The sequence below is a fragment of the Larimichthys crocea genome, chromosome IX (assembly GCF_000972845.2).
Source record: "Larimichthys crocea isolate SSNF chromosome IX, L_crocea_2.0, whole genome shotgun sequence".
Lineage (NCBI taxonomy): Eukaryota > Metazoa > Chordata > Actinopteri > Sciaenidae > Larimichthys > Larimichthys crocea.
The window spans coordinates 12760969-12785222 of record NC_040019.1 but is presented as its reverse complement, the minus strand read 5'-3'; the positions used below and the strand labels follow the sequence as shown (position 1 = coordinate 12785222).

The 24254-nt window shown below is 41.5% G+C and overlaps 1 protein-coding gene across 1 annotated transcript in view; it reads left to right on the top strand.

Moving 5' to 3' along the window:
- zswim6 (zinc finger, SWIM-type containing 6) overlaps positions 1–24254 on the top strand; it is a 43233-nt gene that overhangs the window by 3174 nt on the left and 15805 nt on the right. The window contains exons 2-4 of the mRNA XM_019278728.2: positions 22342–22698; positions 23703–23851; positions 23936–24086. Coding sequence (XP_019134273.1) covers positions 22342–22698; positions 23703–23851; positions 23936–24086 — 657 coding nt within the window. The remainder of the gene's footprint in view (positions 1–22341; positions 22699–23702; positions 23852–23935; positions 24087–24254) is intronic.

Sequence of the window (24254 nt, the reverse complement as noted above, 5' to 3'; positions counted from 1 at the left end):
CCGTCCATTCTTATTAAGAAGTTCTGCAATTCACAGTTTAACTGGGAGTATTTCTTGGCTCTGAGCCCTTTTTTCTCTTCTTAGCTTCCTCCGTCAGCGTCCTCTTCACTCTCCTCTCCTCTGCCATTATTTCCATAGAGGCTGCTGAGCCCAGCTCCTGTTCTGGCACGACACCGACTCCGCTCCCCGCCAGTAAACCTCTTTGTATTGAGCTTTATAGTAGCTTTATAGTAACCCTTGAATTCTAACGATAAGTAGATTTGTTTACCATGTTTGCCATCTTAGTTCACCACGTTGGCATGTTGTTAATTAGCACTAAACACAGCAGAATCGTCGGATTTTGGATTTTGGGTTGTGTCCAGTTAAAGACGCCTAACATCTTTAAGATCCTGCAGTTTTACGCACAAACAAACTCAAACAGTGGCGATCTCAGGCCTCACGGAGCCGCTGAAGCTTTAAACATGACGTGGACGTCTCAGACGTGGACGTGGACGTCTCAGCGCTCGGGGGATGTCGAGGTGTAGGTTTGAGCTGAAGTATAGGGCTTGTTAAAGTATAGGCTGTGCTGTTTGTGTGCGCTCGCTTTGTCAAAACAACTTCGAAATGACAAAGATGTACAGTAACGCACGCCGTTATCTAAACGAGGAAATACATGGTTTCTATATATGGTGGGAAAACAGACGCCGTCATGTGTTTGTTACCTGCGTTAACCAGTTATTAGGTCACTTTTAAGGAGGTGAAGGTCAGACTTTCACAGGCTCCTCTCTCCTCGTCTGATCTCCTCTTGATGTGCAGCGTGAAGTCAAAGGTCCTTCAAACGTCAATGATGTTAATGTGCAGTGTTTGTTTGTTGTCGATGGGAGAATCCCTCCCTTCACTTTCCTCTTATTACTTTACCCGCTCAGTCAGGACTTAAAGGAAAGGTTTCATTGTTTGGTCTGTAAAGTGTCAGAAATGATAGAAATCCTCTTTACAGTGTCGCAAAAGCCCAAATCTCCTGTTGAATTAGCGTCTTTTATTCATCTAAACATCCCAAATCCAATTAACTACTGTGGAAGATGACGAAAACCATCAAATATTCATATTTAAGAACCAAAATCTGTCTTTTTTGGAGGCATTTTAGCTTTAAAATGTTAGTTTTTGTAATAACTATAAACACAATCTAACTAATCATTCAGCGCCCAATTGCAATGGTTTTCAGGATTGTCTGGTTGAAATCACTTTTTATTTCTCTGATTAACGACTTTATCCAGGCCGGCGCTCGCTCACTCTCATTCACTGTCTATGTTGCTCGACCACTTGCTCTCTCAGACTCAGATTTAGAGGCTTGAAGTGTTTTTTTAATATAAAAGACGGATCTGGCTAGAATAACAGTGATTCACTGCATTTTAATATGAATTGTTTTGTTCGTTTTCTCCGTCAAATCACTGAAAACTTTTGTTTTAGGGTCATTTGACTTCACGTGAGTGTGTTTGCACAACCCTACAAATTAAAACTCTTCGGTTTACGTCAACATTTCTGTCGTTTTGTGCACTGAAGTGCAGAATTTGAGACTCTGTGCTCAAGTCTGCCACCGGCCTGTTGCTTCGCGGACGGACGGAGAGGAGCTGACGGGGGGAGTGGTCGTCTGTCGTCATTGCAGCTCGTCTTGTATCTCGTAGTTTTCCTCACATTTCGTCGTGTCGATGTTTGAGAGGCGCTCTCTCTGTGGGCCTGTTTCTGGGCTCAGACGTTTGGGTTTGGTTCTGATAGCAGCGTAGCATTCTGTCACCACACAGTGAAATCTTACCGGGTCGAGTTCAGCCAAAAGTTTGACGGCTCTGGTCTGGAAGAGGACGTTCTGGTGTTACTCCCTCTGCAGTCATCGTCACACACCCAGATCCTGATGTAAAAGTACAAATACAACAATCTAAAAATACTTGATTACAAGTAAAGTGTGTGTGTGTGTGTGTGTGTGTGTGTGTGTGTGTGTGTGAATAAAGAGCCTGAAGCTTGAGACTGTTTCGATGCCTTCGGTGGTTCAAGATGTCGTTGATCACTTTCATTAACGTCTGTTTGCAGAGCAGGTGTTAAGCAGCTGTGATGTTTGCAACAGTAAAGTAACATTTGAGACGTTTTATGTGCACGCTGACGCTGTAGTTTGGGACACGAATAGTTATTTAAATATAAAAACATCTGAAGTTTGAAGGGAAAATGTCTCTGATGGAAGATTCAGCATCTTAATTCTGTTAGATCTTAATTCAAAGATCATCTGTGCACGAAAAAGTAACATTTAAGCATTTTGTACGTACAGAACAGTTCAATTTAACCCTAAAACAACCACTGTGGTTCGTATATAGTATACTGAACGTCAGTTTTACATTTGCAATCTTCTTTTTGCTGACCTTTCATTCTCATATTCACTTTATTTCCTCCAGTTTTAGGTCAAAGTTAAGTGAGCTTTAGCTTTGTTATGATGTAAAAACAACAACACTCGGATAAATAGTTGCATCGTCTGCAAAAAGACAGATCGTCTGTAATATTATTCGGTCCAAATGGCTTCTGTGGCCAGTCGAGGTAGAAATACTCAAAACAAAAGAAGAGTCACGGTCGTATAGTCGCATTAATTTTATTTAAATAAAGTTTTTACATTGCAAATCAGTCTAAATGTCTCGATAGCGTCGGTGCAATAGCTGCTAAAACAAGACAGGACATATCATCAGTTTTTAAAGTTGATGCGTTGGCAGACATTGACTTATTTACACATCCAGAACGACGTTATCATTCGTTTGTGTTCTTACTTGCGTCGCGTTAGTCAAATGTTGCTCTGTTTTTGGTCTCCACCATCTCCTGAGGGGAATATCTGACTGTTTGCTGCTGTTTGGAGCCGATCGGCTCGTGTATGGTGACTTATTTTGAGTTTTTTTTTTAGATGAAGCTGCTGAATGACACAGATAGAGCGACGAGAGTGAACCAAAACAGTAAAGTTGTAGCCGGACAGATAAGCGATGAGCTGAAACTCTCGACGAAGCAGATGATAACTCCCCGGAGGTTCATCAGACGACCCTCCTTTGTCACGTCGTAATAAAAATATCGATCGCAGCTGCTTTAACTAAATCTCTGATCCTGTGATACAGTGCATATTTATACACTTAACTGCTAAACTCAGCATACTGTATTGAATTAAACCGGAGTTAAGAACATCAAAGCACACACACACACACACACACACACACACACACACTCACACACTGATGCATACATGAAGCCTCAGGCCTTGTGTATACACTGATTACTGCCGGCTCGCGCTCTCATCTGCAATTTTATGAAGAATCGATGAATCGGCGAGCTCGTATTGAACGATGCAAAGCTTTGCACGCACACACACACACACATAAACACACACACACACACACACACGGCTCCTCGTTGGCCTTGCAGGTTGTTGATCAGCATTAATGGTGTATGCATAGCACCTCGACATGCTTCTGCTCTGAAAGATCAATTTTTATCGGAGCTGCACGCTTTGAGACGAACGCTCGGCTGGATTTCACAGAGAGCGGTCGTCGGCAAAGAGCTGCCTTTTTTGAAAAATGGTTTCACACAACGGTGACCGGACTCGTATAAAACTAAAAGAGGTTGTGCATGTTCATGTTCTCCGACCAGTTTTGTTGCTGCTGGTTCACTTGTTACAGCAGCTCACAAAACACAAGGTGGATCAGAAAAATACTCCACGGTTAAAGCGGCACCGCTTCTACGAAAGGTTGAAAGTTGAAAACCGTCCAGAGTTCATTCAGCGACGTCTCTGTGATGCTACACTCTCTGTACTCCCTCTGTAGCCGCTGTTAGCTCCTCCATCTTATTACAGCGAAACCCCACCGAGCACGTCTACATCGAGGCCACGGCATTGTTTGTTTCCGTCCTCCACAACTTCAAACCCCACCAGGAGATTTCAGACTTCGTTAACTGACTTAAATTTGCTCGTTTTTCTGGTTTGTGTGTTTCTAAATATGTAAAGATAAAGAAGTTTGCCATTTTTACGATCTAAAGTTTGCACATGGTGTTTTATTTTGAAAATCAGTCTAACTGTCTCACTAGCTTTGGTGCAATAGCTGCTAAAACAAGTCGTAATCACAACATTGACATATCATCAGTTTTTAAAGTTGATGTGTTGGCAAACATTGACTTATTTACACATCCAGAGCGACGCCATCATTCGTTTGTGTTCTTACTTGTGTCGCATTAGTCAAATGTTGCTCTGTTTTTGGTCTCTACCATCTCCTGAGGGAAACATCTGACTGTTTGTCTGCTGTTTGGAGCCGATCAGATCGTGTATGGTGACTTATTTTGTCGTTTGTGTGTCCGTCAAAAGTAAAACATCTGCGTATTTCTGATGGAGACGGACGGAGAACTGTTCTCTCAACGTTTTCTGACTTCTAAATTTCTGGATTTGACCTCGAAGCTCTTTTTAAATCTTTAAACTTACAAATTTGTTGTTTCATTTCATAAGAATGCTCAGTAACTCTCACTGTAATTTTTTAGAAATCACGTGTTTGTTAGGGACTACTTTAAGCGGTGGATGAATCCACGTTTGGTGCTCTAGTGAGTAGGGTTGGTTCAATATTGATGTTTTCATGGGATTTATTGACAACAGGAAAAAAATATTGAATTCCACCAGCGTTGTCCGTTACTGCGTGGGTTGGTTTAAAAAAATGCTCCTAATCTTTCGCCACAGCTGCTCCACACCGGGTTTAGCACTCTTTCCACATCCATCCACGTCTCCCTGATCTGTATTCCTCTGTCGTATTCCTTCATCATTAACCTTCAACTGGAGGGAGAGGAGAGTCGGCGGAGCAGAGAGGCGGATGGAGGAGGAGGGGGGAGTAACTAGTTTACCTCCCCCGTCTGCCCTCGGTCGGCTCGATAAATCCCAGTTTTGTTCTCGTCTTACTTCTTCCTGGACACCAAATAATGCTGCCGGTGGTGGCGTCGATGCACATCGGGCTGCGACTAACTGTTTGATTAATCTGCTAATTATTATGTATTGACTGAGTCCATGAAATGTCAGAAAATATACAAATAAATATACAAATATCACTCCTCCCTGAAGCCAACGTTCTCTTTTTAATAGCTTGTTTTTCCGTCTAAAATACCAAAAATATTCAAGTTCAAAGCTGCAACATTTAGTCAATTATTGATTCATTTATTGACATGCAACTATTAATTCATATTTGATTAATAGTTTTTATCATTTTTAAAGTAAATATACCAATATTTGCTGGTTCAAGCGGCTCAAATATGAAGATTTTCTCGGTTTTTGGACGATTGGTTGAACAAAACAAGCATGAATGCAACTTTTTGGAGTTTTATAGACGAAATAATTCATCAGAAATCCTCAAGAATCGAGAATGTTTGGCATTATTTATCAATTATAGTTTCTAATTATTTGTCTGTAATTGATAAACGGCCTCTCAGAGTTCGCTTTAAGCCGGTGAAGTGGTCTTTTTCCTCTGTGCCGTCTGGGGAGTTTTATTCAGCCACACACTGTCTTAGCAAGTCAAAGCCTGCCACCGTCCTCGCCTCCTGGGATCCTCCCGGGCCTCGCGGGGTCGGTCTCCGGAGAGAGCGAGCGGCCCTTCGGCCCTCCGCAGCTCTGCAAACAGAGCACTTTAGTTAATAACAGGTGAACTGCTTCGAGCTTTTTAAACACATTAGCACCGCTCGCTATTCTTCTGAGGTCAACACAGCCGAGCCGGCTGTTCTTGATCCTTTCGGTTCTGGTAGAAATGAAAAGACGTGTTTGCCGTCGAGCTGCAGACTTGAACGAAGGCCGAGCTTTTTGTTTCGCCGCTCGCTTGCAGCTTGAGTGTAAATCAGAAGCTGCTTATGAGAAATGCTTACCTTTTAATGGGAACTTAAAGGTGTCATCCATCAGAGGCTGTTACCTCAGCTCACAGCCGGAGCATGCTTAATGAAGACTGATGGTCCTCCTCTACTCCGCTCTCCTCAGACAGCAGAAACGTCATCGTAGAAGGAGTCCAACTCAAATTAAAATTCATGTTTGGTAACAAGTCTGCCTGCACTACGGCTAATTTACACATCCTGCAGTTATAGAGCAACATTTCTGTTCATTTAGAGTCATGTTTGTGTTCAACTGATGGATTTAGGTCCATTCACTCTTTTAAGCTCCGTTTTTGGTCTCCACCAACTTCTGAAGGAAACATCTGTCTCTTTAGCTGCTAAATGCTCGACTAAAACAACCTACGAGAGAGAAGTCGACCAAACAATTTGCCAGATGCCCATCACCACAACCATTTCTGTATTATATCTCTATATCAGGACCAAGACAACAAATTTGAGAACAGCTTTTTTAGCTCTGTTGTTGATGTTGGTATCTACCAACTCCTGATGTAGCCACTAAATGCTCCACAAAAACAACGCTATGAGAATGAAATTGCTCATGCATAATATAAGTTACATAACAACCGCTAACAGCTAAACTATGAGCTGAAACTCCCCATAAAGCTTTATCTGGCGCTAACGTTAGCACGCTAGGCTAACTAGCTTTCGAAACACTGAGTAAGGCTAGCTTAGTAGCTTCTACTTTTTCGAGCATTAAAGTGTTTAAAAGCGTCAAGGGACAGATGTTGTAAATTGATAATGCATCATATAATTTAAGTTATATTGACAACAGTTAACAGCTAAACAATGAGCTGAAACTCCTCATAAAGCTCTATCTGGTGCTAACATTAGCACGCTAGGCTAACTAGCTTTCGAAACGCTGAGTAAGGCTAGCTTTAGCTTCCACTTTTTTGAGTATAGAAGTGTTTAAAGTCGTCAAGAAAAGTGACAGTAAATTGCTAATGCATAATATAAGTTACATTAACAACCGTTAACAGCTAAACAATGAGCTGAAACTCCCCATAAAGCTTTATCTGGTGCTAACGTTAGCACGCTAGGCTAACTAGCACGCTAGGCTAACTAGCTTCCAGTTTCCGAGTAAAGGCTAGCTTCTATTTTCTGACCCTGATCAGTTCTTTCAGGAGTTTAAGGTCACAAAGAGACAGATGTTTTACATTTCTAACAGTATATAACTAAATATATAAATATAAATATACTTGTGTCCAATCAATGCTGTGTTATTATTTTAAAATACTTTTCCTGACACAGAAAGTTTGACGTGAACCTGCTCTGCCAGATAACTCATTATCTGCACTGCCTGTACTCGTCAGGCCGGGAAATCATCATCATCGTGTTTGTTTAGCCAAATTCACCTTTAAGAGACTCAGACTCTGTTTCCATATAAACCTACAGTGAACCACCTCCACCTCCACACGCTGATGTTGTCACGCCACCTCTAACCATTCACTTCCTCTCTCACGTGGGGATCTCCTGTTTGGTTTCAGTTTTTTATTATTCTGCCTCTTTGCATGCTCCACCTTTTGCACCGTCGTCTGATCTCGTTCGCCTGGTCCGACCGTACCTGCAGGCCGAGCTTCGACGTTAAACGAACCCTGACTCACGCCCTCGTGTGTGGCAGAGCGCCTCGAAGCTTCAACAGGAACTGCTTGTTAAAATTTAGACAAGCAAAATCAGGTTTTGAGGCGCATCCTGAAACTATTTGAGCAACTTTCTCGTTGTCTAAACACTTCCAGGCAAACTGTAGTTCGTCTTTGTTGCCAAACATGAAGAGCTTCCTTAATTTATTCGTGGCTTTAGGATTTATTTGTAATAGAAGAGGAGGCACTACAGTTCCCATGGTGCAACTTGATTGTATTTTTTTATAAAGTTGAGGGGAGTCACTGCTTCGTTTTATATTAATCCGATTATTTTCTCAATTTATCTCAGAAAAAATGCCACATTTTTATCATCTGATGTCTTTTTTTGTGCGTTTAACAGTCAAAAAATATAAAAATATTAAATTTACTCAAGCAAAAACAGCCAATTCTCACCTTGAAACTGTCAAATATTTGACATTTTATATCATTTTATTAATCGATCAATTGTTGCAGCTCTGCTTGTCATATACCTGGACTCTGGGTGATGTAATGATCGTGCTGCTTTACGTTAAAGCTGCAAGTTTTAATCGCTTTAACGTCATTTTGACGGGCCGCTCTGAACACTACAATACCCATGAGCCTCGTCTGCCGTTGCCACGGAGAAGGAGCCTGTCAACAGGCGTGAAAACTGAGTTGTAGCAACTTTAAAAATGTAAAAAACTTAAATTTTCGGTTGTTGCGGGCGATGCAATTTTGAAGCTGTGCGATTGGGTGTTTGTGACAGAATTGCACCATGGGAGTCGTAGTTAACGTCTTATTTTTTTATGTTTTCACGTACATGCTTTTATTTTTTAAATATTCAATGACATTTTCTGACACAGCTGTAATGTTTTCCCTCTCTCAGTCCATATCACTAGTTTCTAATCAGTATTCAAACTTCCGATCTTAGTAATTTTCCACTGTTGCCACAGGATGAGCAGTTCTCTCCATGACGAGCGTTGTTTGTGTGAAATCAGTGACCCCGCTAATAATCAGAGTCACAATAGAGTATCACGTATGATTCAGCTGCTGTGTTTCTTTTTTAAAAACCAGTACAGTAACTCTAAAAACACCTTCAGGGGACGACACAAGCTACCACAAGCCCTGCAGAGCTCATCCGGCATGTTTCCTCACAGCAGAGCGGGGTATGCCCGGCATGCGCCTACAAGTTGAGTCATTGTTTTCAAAGAGAGATCAACGAACTGGAAGTATCAGAAGTAAACGTACTTTTCATTTTGACTGATGTCTGAGCAGCAGCTTACAGTTCTCAGGTGGAGCTTACTGAATATTTCTACACCATGTCTTCACCTCCAATACCACCACGCCGCCCTCTACTACAACCACAACACCTTCTACCTTCTCTTAATTAAATAAGCTGTTAATAATTTTATAATAATAATTTCCCCCTGGGATTATTAAAGTATTTCTGATTCTGATTAATAATAAAGATGTTGCACACTGTGAAACTTCTGATTCAAACTTGAACAGAAGTGTTTCAGCAGCTTTTTTTTTTTGGATCGGTCAGCATCGTTCAAAACCTTCAAAATAAAATGTAAATAAATTGAATAAATGAATAAATTTCACTCGGATGTTTAAAATAACTTCACACGACTCTGACATGATGATGACGCTGCTTTTTTCCAGCCGATATATCCGACCGACCCGAGAGCCGGACGTGCCCGTTCATAAACACGCTTCTGACCATCAAACAGTTTTTCAAAGGAAACAACTCTGCATAAATATTACTGCATATCTCCTAGTTCCTCATAGTACATTTAACAAACAACGGTAAAAATTACATATATACAACGGTATATATATATGTATATTACATTATAAACGCTGCAAGTATTTAACAGAAAATGACAGTTTTGGCTGATATACATGGATTAACGGTGTGTTTACCGTATTCAGAGTTTACAGTCACTGTGATGATTTGACAGGTTTTCACTGTAAAATCAAAATTTTTACAGTTTTTTGTGGCGATGGATAACTAACTGTAAAACTGTAAAAACGTTGGAACCTTTCATCTGTAAAATGTGTTTTTTTCTAATGTAAATTATCTAAAGTCGAGCTGCGACTAACGATTGTTTCCATGAATAATTAATCTGACAATTATCTCCTGGATATTAATCAGTTAAAAAACGTCCAAATTAAAAAGACAAAACGAACTACACGCTCAGATTAATGGAAAAAAAGTCTCAGTTGGACAAAACGAGACATTTGGTGACGTCTCTACTCAACTTTGAATAATGTGACGTTTTTTTCTGATGTTTGCAGATGAAACAATCAGCGCTGGAAGAATTAATCGATTAGTCATCAACCATTAAATTTGATGGCAGCTCATACTGAGTCTAAATTCTGTGATTTCAGCTCCTCGTGAACATTTTCTGGTTTCTTTGACCGTAAACTGAAACTTGAGGTTTGATCTATAAAATTTGTCGTACTTCATACACTTCTTTTGTCGTTTTATGTCAAATCTGAATCTCTAAATTATTGATTAATCTGCAGATTTAGGTGATAAAACTGTGAAGAAATCACCAAAAAACTCAAAATATTTAACTTCCTATAAAACAATCAGCACTTTTAAACTTTTCTCTGTTTTTTTCCTTTTAAAATAACTTTAATAAACTGATGAATCAATTATGAAAACCAGCCTCCGCTCGCTGACGGATATCAGTGCCCGGCTGGTAAATGAGATGCAGCGAGGAGGAGCCATGTTTGTAGTTTATGTAGCAGACCGGTCACACCTGCTCGCTTCCTCCTAAAGATGTTGAGCAAGCTGAGGGCGTGTAGTTCAGGTTTGATACGGTGTGAGTCTGCATCCTGTTCATCATGTAGGAAAGTATTCCTTCCTCGTGCAGGCACGCCGTTATGACGTTACGCTGACAGTTAAACGGCCACTTTCAAGACAGGCAAGCCCAGATAAATGTTGCCGGGCTAGTTGTTCGACACATCCGCGCACGCTTCATTTGACTGTTTGACAAAAGCTGGCTTTAAACACACACACACACACACACACACACACACACACACACACACACACACACACATCTGGAGCTGCTGTCAGAGTTTAAAGCTGTATGTTTTAAGCACGATTACAGCGATTAGTCGATGAATCGATCCTTTCTGATTTCAGCTTCCTAACTGTGAATATTTTCTGTTTTTTTGTGATGGATAATGAACCAAACAGGCCACAGTTTTGAGTTTTGAGAAACATTTGTTTCGTGTTAGTCGTCCTGTCTCTTCCAGTTTTACTTTAGGTGAAAATTTTCCCTTTTTTGTCTTTTTTAAGACCGGCTCTGACAATGAACGATGCTGACTGAATCCGTTGAATGAAAATCAAGCTTTTATTTTGAAAGAGTTGATTTTCTTTCCTAAAGTTTCATCGTTTTGTTGCCGTATACGTAAAAGTTAAAAGTAAAGTAAAACATTACTTTAACTCAGACGAAGTTACTGACTACTACAAACCAGGATGGAGTGACCTCAGCGAGCTGCTCTGACTCATCTTTTACTTTTTAAAGGAAGTCTCTCTCTCTCTCTCTTTTTATGACATCTCTGCTCTCTTATATCTGTATGTATGCAAACTGTGTGTGTGTGTGTGTGTGTGTGTGTGTAAAGATATGAAAACACACTTACTGGAAAGGTTTTGTTTTTGCTGTGAAGTCATTTTTTTTATCGACCAGGCGAGCGTTGAGATCTGATTTGAACCCTTCAGCAGTCTCACCACCGGACTCAGCCCACACACACACACACACACACACACACACACACACACACACTGATGTTGTCAGGCTGTTTTTGACCTCAACGAAGCTGCTGCTCAGAGGTCAAAGGTCACACTGGTGCTCATAAAGAAGCTCTTGGCTTCTGCAGGTGTGTTTTTGTGTTTGGACGGTCTGGACTCCACACTGGAGGTTCAGCTAACGTTTTATAGCTCTACACATTTATTGCCTTACAAGATGGAAGGATATACCAGTCCTCTAGTACCATCTATGGATATTTTTAGAGGTTTATGACTAAAAAGAACATAGCAAACTAGCAAACATTTGTTTTTTTATTTCTTAAATGTTCATTTTGTGTCCACAAGTCCAATTTTGGCTCTCTTTTAGCTCCGTTTTTGGTCTCCACCATCTCCAAAGGGAAATATCTGGTTCTTTACCTCTTAAATGTTGCACTTTGTTCACCAGCTAGACTGTAAGTTTGTCTGCAGATCATTTGGCCTCGATCAGGTTGTGCACAGTGGGTTTTAAAGCGTTCTTTTAGATGTTAAACAACAGCTAATGATGAAGCTAAAACAGCAACGTTTTGAGCCGGACAGCTACGCAAAGAGAAACTCCCTGTGTTGGTACGTGGAGGAATCTCAGGAAGTATCGCTTGAAATCCATCCATCTATTGTAATCCACTTATCCAGGGTCAGGTCGCGGTTGCAGCAGATTTATTAGGGGTGCTCCAGCTCCTCCTGGCGGACCTCGAGGCATTCCCAGGCCCCCCCAGCAAGATCTGGGTCTGCCCCGGGGTTTTTTTTACCAATTGGACAAGCATGGACATCTCTAAAGGATATATTACACTCAATCAAAATACTACAACATCCACTCGTGCAGGAATAAGAGGCTCAGCCTACGTTATGTTTTAGAAACACTAGTCCATGGCGATGTTTGTTTTTATATATATATATATATATATATTTGGGGCAGCAGAAACAAACTGCAAACACAACATTAACATATTATCAACATTTCAAGTTTATAAGGTGAACTTGTTAGCAAAGAGTTGCTTATTTTTTACTAATACGTCCATTTGGCATCAATGAAAGTCCAATATTGACTTTTTTGTAGCTCCATTTTTGGTCTCCACCAACCCCAAAGAGAAATATCTGGTTCTTTACTTGCTAAATGTTCTGCTATGTTCACAAGCAAGTGTGTTCAGTTTGTCTGTTTGATCATTTGGCACCAATCAGGTGGTGTACAGTAGGTTTTGGAGACCTTTTTAGTGCTAAAAATGATGCTGTGGCAACGCCAAAAAAGCTAAACAGTGAGTTAAAACCCTCTGTAAAGTCGACGGGAGCTGCAGATCCAGCTGGTAATCCTCTGTAGCTTCATCACTTCCTTTCACATGGTGGCATTGCATCTAAAAATATCAGTTATCGGCACTTTAAGATGGTCCTTTAGGTACTAGCGTCTTGGGTGTGTGACTCACCTGCTGGATGGAAATGTGTCCAACCAACAGTAAAATCTGTATTACTACTCCATCATTGAATCAAGACTGTGGCAGAGCAGAGAATGTAATCTCAGGAGATGTCGAGTGCTGATGCAGTGGAGGGAGAATGACGACATTAAAGAGGAAAACAAGAATGCAGAAACAGCTGGAGTTTCACCACGACACTCCCACGGGAGCAGCAACGACATTCAGGTTCCTCCGAGTTAACTTCACTCAGGGACCCGGCGGTTCCCACAGAGTTCCTCTGGATGTTCTCGTCCCCATCGGCCGTTTGTTGGCCTGCTTCACTGATGCGCTGGTTATTCCCACATCGAGTTTTTTCCTGTAACTCTGGTTATTTTAGTCAGTATCTCAGCTGATCAGATGTGATGATAATCTTAAAATAATCACCATCAAAATGTCTGATGATAATAAATGCTTAAGAAGAAGAAGAAGTAGATTGATGCCACCCTCGTGTCTATCCATCAAGCTCCATAATCCGGCATTATTACTCATGTAAAAACACAAACATGGCTCTGAAACTTGTTTTTGTACAAATAAAACATGTTTGGACAGAGCTAGGCTAACTGTTTCCCCCTGTTTCCAGTCTTTATGCTAAGCTAAGCTAACTGTCTGCTGGTTTCAGCTGCATGTCAAATGTACAAACGTGGGAGTGGTATCGATAGACGGGTCGACTGATGCCACTCTCGTGCTTATCCATTAAAATTTGAAGCTTGAACCAGGAGGTAATTAGCCTAGCTTAGCATAAAGACTGGAATTGGGTGCAAACAGCTAGCATGGCAGGAAGTCACTGCCCCCGGCCAAGAAATAGTCCCTGGCTTTGATACACTTCAATTTTGTACAGATGAAACAAACATGTTTGGACAGAGCTATGCTAACTGTTTCCCCCTGTTTCCAGTCTTTATGCTAAGCTAAGCTAACTGTCTCCTGTTTTCACACAAACATCGAGAGACTCATCGATCTTCTCATCAAACTCTCGGCGTCAAATGTCCCAAAAACATCGAGAAGATCCAGCGGACACCGCTCGCTCACATTTCAGAAAACAACATTTAATAAACTCAGATCGGATCCACCTGTAAGCAGACGCTAAAAGCTTTTATTTGATTTTATTTATGTCTTGATGGGATTCCTGAGCTCATTAGCGGCAGCAGCGAGGATCTCTGTGGAGACCGGGCTTTATCTCAGGGGTGGGAACAAATGCATTTGGAGAGGAGCGGCGGTGGCTGGCGTGCTGATGGTCCTCAGAGGATAAACAAATGACTTTGGGCGAGCGCGTCAGGAACAGACAGCACTCAAACAAAAGCTTTCAAACGGGGGAAGACGACGACGTCCGTCCTCCTTTTTGACGCTTGTTGTGAAACCTCTGATGGCCGTTATTTGTCTTAGCAGAGACACGCTGACGTAAAAATGCTGGTGAGGTTGCGTTTGTTTGTCTGACCGTGATCCTCCACGGAGGAGCCGGCTCTGTCAGGGGGCTGAATGTGAACCGGTGGTTGTTTTTCTAAAATTAGAGCTCGATCTGAACTCAAAGTCACTCCATCATTAACATGCACTGCACCCTGTGAATGACATGGAGATGTACCGCAGTACTTTGTACTGTTTGAGAGCTTTGGGTGGTATTTTCCAACCTTATTAGTACATTTTACTGATAATATTTGTACTTCAGTAATATTCTTTGTGCAGGACTTGGTGTACTTTGTTAGTTAGTACTTTTTCTTTAAAGTCCTAGTTAATATTTAGCTTAGCTTAGCATTAGAACTGGAAGTCACTGCCTCCGGTCAAGAAATAAACCGGCACTCCTGTAAAACCACCAAAATGGCTTTTACAAACAAGATATAGACAAAGATTGATGCCACTCGTGTCGTTAAATATGAAGCTTAAAGACTGGAAGCATTAACCTGCATTACTCTTGTAAAAAAGGATTAAAAAGAATTTAATTAATGTGTTTGAATTACCACAAGACGAGGTCGTCTTCCAGCGTAGAGAAACAACACACATTGTACACAAAGTGCAAAGAGCAAAAGGGGGTAAATACGAAGCTACATCTGCCCCGGGGTAATTCTTCAGCCGTGACCTAAAGCTGCTTCACACAAAATGTGTGTACCTGTAATTGTACCTTTGCATCCTGACTTTAGATTTGAGTATTTCAACATCTTACGTAAGTCCAAGTGAAGTCTTTAGTACAATAACTAGGTGTAAGGCTGGAGACTGGGTGGACAAAATAATAGAAACACCTGTGAGTATAACACAATTCAACACGACCACGAACAGAAACGTCCGACATCAGTTAACGTTAATAATAATAATAATAATAATAATAATAATAATAATATAATAATAATAATAATAATAAATTTAATTTATAATGCACTTTACATTTGAAGCAAATCTCAAATTGCTACAGTACACACACATAATATACGCACACAAAGCAACAAGTACTGTATATCACAACAAAAGAAATAACGTTAAAAACGATATGAAAAAAAAATAAATGTGTTTGATCCAGCCAATGACACAACAAACAACAAAAACAATTTATTTATTAGTTGAATGACTGAAAATTAATAAATTTGACAATCAGGTTTAAGTAAAATTTGCAGATTTTCTTCTTCGTAGATGCTAAACTTAATATTTTGGGGTGACAAAACGAGACATCAGACGTCACCTTGGAGCATTTTTAATTAATTTTGTACATTTTATATAAACTGGGAAATAAACTGCATATTACTCAATAATTTAATTCAGTCCGGCATCATAAATTCATAGATTATGAGCTCTCAGACGTGCTTCGACAGTTGTGTTAGTAATCGATTCATTCGCAGCGACCTCGAGAGTTGAAAGACTCTTTTCTTTTCAAAGAGTCGCAGACCAGACAGACCTCGTTTGGAACCTGAACGGCAGCAATTAGACAACAAATTCAGCCTTTTTTTTTTATTGGACGGTGAAATGGACGCCATAAAACAGCGGCTTCGCTCTGCGTCTCGCTGGAGGTGGAGTCGTTTTCTTGTCTGGGTGACGAGATCGTTTGCAATTTCTCGTGTGTCGTAAAGGCGGCCTCTTGTTTTTCTGACAGAGCTGAGGAATTTCAGCCCGGCCGGTTGACGAGGACTCCTTCCTCCTTGTAGTATTTCAGCGCAGTTTGCTATTTCTAGAGTCGTGTTTCCAAAGGTTAGAAGCTGAAAAGGTTTTTTAGGGTATATTTACGGTCACTGATGTGTGTGTGAGCAAAGAAAGCATTGATTAGTGTGTTTATACTGTGAGGAGGTGCTGATTACTTAACACAGAGACACAGATTGACCCAGTTACCTCAAATCCTCATTGACCTCATTTTGCATGAAGGTTCATCCTCCAGCGACAACGACACACTTTACTTGAACCCAGTTGACCTCTAACACCCACAACACGATGTAAGACCTCAACTTGTCGTGTATACATTTAGTTTTTTTTGTATGTGTGCTGGTAGGTCAGGCTAGCTGTCGTCTAACTCTGCAACAAAAGAAAGTAATCAGAGTATTCCCAGGACCTGGATTATTACCTAGATTATCTGCAGACAACGTTGCCTAAATAAGTAATGTTTGCTGCTTATATTTAAATTAAATTTAAGAGTTTTTAAGACCTCCTGGTGCTTTATCAGACCTGCAGGCTCCCTGAATACACTCGCCTGGAAACCGAGGTTTAACACTTCACTCCCAATTAAGCCCGAGGTAGTCGGCTTAAGCCGTCTCTGAAGGATTCAGAGGGGAGGATGTCTCTGTGAGGAGGAGGAGGAGGTTTGAAAACAAGGCCAGGACGTTAGCCTGTGAAAGAGCAGTAGCTCAGCTCCCTGCAGAGTTCAGCCCTGAAGAGAAACGTGGCTGCAGATGAGGGGGTCGCTCATTCTCAGCAGGACGGACCAACCTCCCCCCAACTCCATTACACACACATGCATACACACCAGTCAGCCATTCAGGCGAGCTCGGCCTCCAAAGCCGGCCAGTCAGGCGAGAGCTTCTCGGCTAAAGGTGTGTGTGTGTGTGTGTGCTTCTGATGACAATGGGGAACCTAATCTCTCACCCGTGGAGATGCAGAAGCACCTCCGGGGCTGTAGGAAGGCGCAGTAAACAACCAATCAATACTCACGGTGCGCTGATTACCGTCTGTCCTCTTAATGACCGGTTTCAGGTCAGCTTCCCGCTCCGGTTACATAAGTTTTATGGTGTCATTCAACTGTAGGAACTGTTTTATTTAGTCGGACAAAGGACAGAAGGAGGTATGAGGCACAGCAGAGGTCTCTGACATCGCAGGTCTTTAAATATGAGGCTAACACGTTAGCTTCTATTAAACTCGTTTCTAACTGAAACAATCTAAATAAACAAACTTTAAAAAGAAGAAGAAGAAACTCACTTTCCCCCTTTTTAAAAAAAAAAAAATATTGATTGACTGATTCAACTCAGCTCTACTCAGTCTATGACCAGACATTGGTGGCTAATGTTAGCTTAAGTTAGCAAACTTTAACATCAGTTTGTAGCCCTGTGCTAACTGCTAACAGTTACTAATAATAACTAGTGACTGACTGTGTAGTAAGAGAAGTACTCTCTGTGTACTTTAAATGGTGCTTTTAAATGTTCTAGTGTAAGCTACAAATGTTAGCTTAACATTAGAGCTTATGGCGTAAAAACACCGTAGCTAGGTAGCCAACTGACTATTTGCTAACAGTTAGCTAGCAGGCAGCAAACCAATTAAACATTTGATTGTGTAAGAGAAGTACTCTGTGTACTGTGTGTACTGCGTGTACTATAAATGTTGTTTTTAACCGCTCTAGCGTAAGCTACAAAAGTTAGCTAACTAGCTCGCTACCTGCAGTACTTTACTTCCAAGGCTAAGAGTTAGCATGTCATTAGCTACATTATTTTGTGGGGTTATTTGCTAACCGCTGCATTATTTAGCTTCACAAACTATTGACTATGTAGTAAGAGAAGTACTCTGTGTACTCTGAATGTTGTTTTTAAATGCTCTAGGCTACAAATGTTAGCTAATTAGCTCGCTACCTACAGTACAAGGCTAAGAGTTAGCATGTCATTAGCTACATTATTTTGTGGGGTTATTTGCTAACCACTATATTATTTAGCTACACAAACTGTTGATTGTGTAGTAAGAGAAGTACTCTGTGTACTGTGTGTACTGTAAATGGTGCTTTTAAATGCTCTGGCGTAAGCTACAAAGCTAACACACTAACACTAGAGCTTATGGCGTAAAAACACAGTAGCTAGGTAGCCAACTGACTATTCGCTAACAGTTAGCTAGCAGGCAGCAAACCAATTAAACGTTTGACTGTGTAGTAAGAGAAGTACTCTGTGTACTCTGTGTACTGTGTGTACTGTGTGTACTGTGTGTACTCTAAATGTTGTTTTTAACCGCTCCAGCATTGGCTACAAATGTTAGCTAACTAGCTCGCTACCTACAGTACAAGGCTAAGAGTTAGCATATCATTAGCTACATTATTTTGTGGGGTCATTCGCTAACCACTACATTATTTATTTATTTATTTATTTATTTATTTATTTATTTATTTAGCTACACAAACTGTTGATTGTGTAGTAAGAGAAGTACTGTGTGTACTGTGTGTACTGTAAATGTTGTTTTTAGCTAACTAGATCGCTAAGGCTAAGAGTTAGCATATCATTAGCTACATTATTTTGTGGGGTTGAAGCCTCTTTTGTAACTTTAAAATGTATTATTATTATCATTATTATTATATATTAATTATTATTATTATTATTATTATTATGATTATTATATTATATTAATTATTATTATGGGAGTGAAGGAGTTAAGTTTGGTTGCTATGCCGTGCTCGGCGCTGTATTATGCAAGCCGTGGAGCTCAGACACACGGAGAGGAAGTGCATTACAGAATGCTGAGCTCAGGGCTTTGGCTCGCCGCCAAGCACACACTCCTGCATGTGCACACACACACACACACACACACACACACACACCCTCAGCTGAGGGCATACCGATTTTTCCAGCACCACCTCCTCCTCCTCGAGTCACTCTCTCTCTTTCTGTTACGTCAGTAGTTCAGCTGTGGGCCAGGCATGACTGGCTGCATAACAGAGCACACTTCTGTTTATGTGTGTGTGTGTGTGTGTGTGTGTGTGTGTGTGTGTGTGTTTGAAAGACAGGATGTGGACGCGGTGGTAAGCGTGATCCAGTGTGTTTTGGTGTGTGTGTGTGTGTCTGCTCAGCAGGAAAAGCAGCAGCAGCACTAAGAAGTTTCACTCTCGGATTTTGTCTTGTCGTTTTTTTGTTTTTGCGCAGCTCTGTCGCCACATCATCCATCAACACACAAACACCCACCCTGTCCACAACGTTCCTCCACCCGGCAGGGCTGATATGTGTCAGCCGTGTGGAGTGTGTGTCACAGGCGTGAGAACGGGGCTAAAGACCTCTGGTAGTATTTTGTGTGCACACGATTTGCATCTCTGCAGTGCGTTCACGTGCAGCGCTCTGGCAGATGTTATTACAAACGCTCTGAAAATATGTGACCTCATGTGAGGCCTGCAAAAACGCTGATAGGCGTGATGAAGATCTGTCTGTGCACGAGTTCACTGCAACACTTCCAAAGTCAGATATAGAAACTGCTTGACGCACAACAAAGGTCTCCAACATTGCAGCTATACGTCTTTAAATATGAGGCTAACGCGTTTTTGTTGAACTCTCTCTGTACTAGTATTTTTTTGGCCTTTATTGATAGTACAGCTGAAGATAGACAGGAAGCAGGGGTCAGAGAGAGGGGGAATGACACGCAGTAAATTAGCCGTCCGTTGCGGGATTCGAACTGGGGCCAGCTGCAGCGAGGACTATAGCCTCCACACACGGGGCGGCCACTTAACCCACTACGCTACCGACCGCCCCGACTCTGCACTCGTTTCTAACTGAAACAATCAAACAAGACTTTTAAAAACTCACTCTTCCTCTCAGAAATGTATTATTTAGAGAAGTTTAATACTTAAACAATAAAATGTCTAATGTCTAATGTATGTATAATGATTTTAAAACAGCTCTACTCTTGAAACTTGGCGGCTAATGTTAGCTGAAGTTAGCATAACTTTAGCATCAGTTTGTAGCCTTTCCCTGTAAGTTAGTTTGATGTTTTGGGAAATAAATAAACATATATAAATAATATTAAATATGTACCTGTATGATTATATGTGACACTGAATTGACAATATGTAGCCAGAGCTAAGCTTTTAGCTTAGTTTAGCTTAGCACATAAAATACTGGAAATAGGAGTAAATAGCTAGCCTGGCTTCATGCAAAGATAAAAAAATCTGGCAAACAGAACCTCTAAAACTCACTAACAAACATGTTGTTTTATTTATTGTGTACAAAAAGAAAAAAAATTATTAGCTAATGTTAGCTAGCAAACTTTAGCATCTTTATGTTACTGTTACCACAGTTGAAGCTAGCTGTAGTTTAATATTTTTGGAAAACATGTAGAGTAAATATATCACTATGATTACTATGTTTAAGTTATTACTATATTTAATGTCATTGAAAATATGTAGCTACAGCTTAGCTTGTTAGCTTAGCTTAGCTTAGCACAAAGACTGGAATTAGGGGGAAACGACCAAACATCAAAACTTTATTTAAATTTTTGTTTTTTCTCCTATAGTACTTTTTAAATAATTTTGTGCGTAAATATTAAAAAACTGTTAAAAAAAAAAAAAAAAAAAAAAATGTATGGCCCGTAAACAACATTTAAGTATTCCGTGTACTGTAGAGTTGACTTTTTGTGTAGTATTTGTAGTATTTTATGGCTCCTTCGGTTACTTTTGTTTGATTCTTTTCTCTGTGAATCATTTTGTCCATAAAAATCTTAATTTTAATGTCCCGAGAACAACGTGTGGTGTCCAAAATCACAAAATATTCTGTGCACTGTTAAATTTCCTTCATAGTTTGGGTACATTTTGATTTTTTTTTTTTTTTGTAGTATTTTCAGTTTTCATGTTTGATCTGTAGTACATGTTGATATTTCGATGTTTGTTTTGTAAGTGCAGTGTGTGATACTTTGTGGTACTTTTGTTGTTACAGTGACTTCAGTCTAGTTTGTGTTCAGTGGTTTAATGACTGTATCTGTACAGTAAATATTAAAATATAAATGTAAATATAAACACGTAGCCTCGGCTGAGCTTAAACTGTCAGATTGTCAGTCTCACACTTCCACATGCTTTAATATGTAAATAGTAGTTCTTTCATTATCATGACAGTCACATGAAACACCTTTTTATGATTAAAAAAAGTCGAGCATCTTCACCGGCTTCTAAGCGGATTGTCTTTGCTGTATCTTCGTCTGCTCCCCGGTGGTTTCAGCTCTCCACGGACGGGATTTGATTGATTGATTGGAGCATTTTCCATTTTCTTTTTGCTTCAAACTACCCTGGAATAATGTTGTCTGTCATCTGTCACTGTCTGGCATCGCGGCTTCATCGTCAAGCCTCACAGTTGGTTACACGATTCCCGGCTCGCCTGACAGCGTGATGCAACGAGTGCATCATGTTGCTCTGGCTGTGTATCTCGTTTTATATGTTAAAACGCTGCAGATATTATTAACCACTCCCTGTAATGAAACTGAAGCAGCACAAACATCTGTAATGACTCTGAGTGAGACATCGGGCCTGCGTGTCGTCATTACAGAAGAATCTTTGGTCATGAAGTATTCGCTGCGTAGTCATCTGTTGCCCACTCATGTCCGTGCTCTGTATTTAACCTCGCTGTGGTTCCCACATGCAGCTGCTCGGTGTTAGTCATGTCATGGGTTTTTGCTAAAATGGAAAATGACACTTGCCTGGTCGAGCGTGGTGTCAACCCTCCTCTTCACATCGAGGTTTGTTTTCCTGTCAGAGGAGTTGAAATCTGCCCCCCTGGTCTATGTTTACCCTCCACAAACACACACAGACCTGTAGGTTTAAGTTTATAAGAGGGCCATAGGTTCACTGCACAATAGCAGGTCTCTCCGCCTGCGGTGAAATGACTCCGTCGGAAGGCGGCGGTCTTCAGGGTAGGGTAAGCACTGGAGGTGTTGTGGAAGGGAAATGAAAAGGAAATGAGATTCGAGGCTTCACGCTCGCCTCACCGCTCTTTTTCTCGCTGAGCGTCTTGTTACTTTCTCTACCCTGCCAGAACTTTCCTGACCGGATCAAAGTCCGGACTCAAGAGTATCTGGTTTCATCACGAGAGCGGGGAAACGACGCTCAGAACCAGCCAGAACAAATATGCAAAAGTTTATTTTTGAGCAAAGCTGTGATCAACGTTAGAGGTCGTGATGATCCTGCAGAGAATTTTCACCCAAATCTGCAGTTTGTTCGGCTTTTTAGCGTCGTTTTCAGAACCAGCGGGCAGCAGGGTTTCTTAAACTCTCTGAAACAGCAACAGTAGTGAACATGGTGCAGCATTCAGCTGCTAACGAGACAGATATTCCCCTCAGGAGCTGGTAGGGACCCAAAATGGAGCTAAAAGAGTGAATATTGGAGGCCAGAACACTCCAAACTGATGCTGGTATTGCTTCATATCGAACACGTTGGTTGTAGGTTTGAAGTATCTTCTCTCTTCCCCTGCAGGGTTTCACCTCAGCGGCACAGTAAGAGAACCCGCCACGTCGTCGGAGCCCGAGCTGGTGTGCAACGTGAGCGTGAGCTTCGACCGCTGCAAGATCACCGCAGTGACGTGCAGCTGCGGCAACAAGGACATCTTCTACTGCGCCCACGTGGTGGCGCTCTCGCTGTACCGAGTACGGAAGCCCGAGCAGGTCAAACTGCGCCTGCCCATCTCAGAGACTCTTTTCCAAATGAACAGAGACCAGCTGCAGAAGTTCGTTCAGTACCTGATCACGGTGCATCACACCGAGGTGCTGCCCACGGCGCAGAAGCTGGCCGACGAAATCCTGTCGCAGAACTCCGAGATCAACCAGGTCCACGGTGAGTTCAGGGGCTTTGCTGACGGTGGTTATTTGTGATTTCAGTGCTCTGTAAACACACACACACACTCTGAGGCCAAGTTGAACACACCGCAGGATGTAAGAAGGGAAAAGTTGGTGGACAGAAGCATGACTCGACATGACGTGGAGCAGTACACCTCCTGCATGGCTGACCTCATGAACATGTATTTAAATCTGCACGGTTCAATATAAACTCGATGAAGTTTGAGACGAAGAAACGACGTGTCGCTGCTGATTTAAAAAAAATGATGCAGCAAAAAGTTTAAAGCAAAAATAAATCAGCTGCTTCAGGGTTTCTCCTTTTGATCTGAAGATCCAACGTTCAGTTCTTCTTCTGTACATTTACTGTGTATACTATTGAATATTTCAGGTGTACTTTTACACGAGAATACTTCTGGATCAGCGCCGCTGGACATTTAAAGGGTTCAAGCTGCTGATCAGGTCGTCACAGCTGCTACGCTTTAAAACATCTGTGACATTTTGAGGTGTCTTCTGCAGATTAGTGACGCTCGCAGGTCATTTCTAGTCGCCGTTGGTGCACACAGATAATTTCTGTTATTGATTAACGACACTGATTCTTTTCTCTATGAATCATTTTGTCCATAAAATGTTAGAAAATCTTCATCTTAATGTCCCGAGAACTGTTAAATTTCCTTCATAGTTTGGGGACGTTTTAATAGTCAGTGTGTGATACTGTGTCTGTTTGCTGTTACAGCGACTTCAATCTAAGTTGTCTTCAGTCGTTTAATGATCTGTCTGTCTGTCAGAGTTTATTATTGATCTCTGCACGTATTAATGCGACAGGTGAACGATATGCTGATGCAGCCATAGTCAAGTACTCTACTCAAGTACCGGTTCGAGGTACTTTACTCGAGTATTTCTACACGCTGAGCGCTTCTTTCTCTCCGCTGAATTCTATAAACTAATAAATGAGAATTAACTTCTGCTAACGAGCCTCTGACTGATTTCTTTTGTCCGCCGCAGGAGCTCCTGATCCGACGGCCGGCGCCAGCGTGGACGACGAGAACTGCTGGCATCTGGACGAGGAACAAGTTCAGGAACAGGTCAAGCTCTTTCTCTCCCAGGGCGGGTACCACGGCTCGGGAAAGCAGCTCAACTTACTGTTCAGCAAGGTAACACAGTCATCAACACCGAACATGTCCGCCGCACCACACCGGTCTGTCCGGGTCACCCACAATGCCCGTGTGTCTCTGCAGGTGAGAGAGATGCTGAAGATGAGGGACTCCAACGGCGCTCGCATGCTGACGCTGATCACGGAGCAGTTCATGGGCGACCCCAGGCTGGCGCTGTGGAGGCAACAAGGGACGACCATGACGGACAAATACAGGCAGCTGTGGGACGAACTCGGTACGTGAACACGCGTGAACAGCTGGACGCTCTGTGGCACACGTTCACGCTAAAAGCTCCAGATAACAACAACGTCTCCAGAACGTTGCTGTTCAGGTTCGTTCTCCACGCAAACCTGATCAACAACGTTTCAGACGCGTCAGACTTCAACTTGCTCAGATTTGGTCA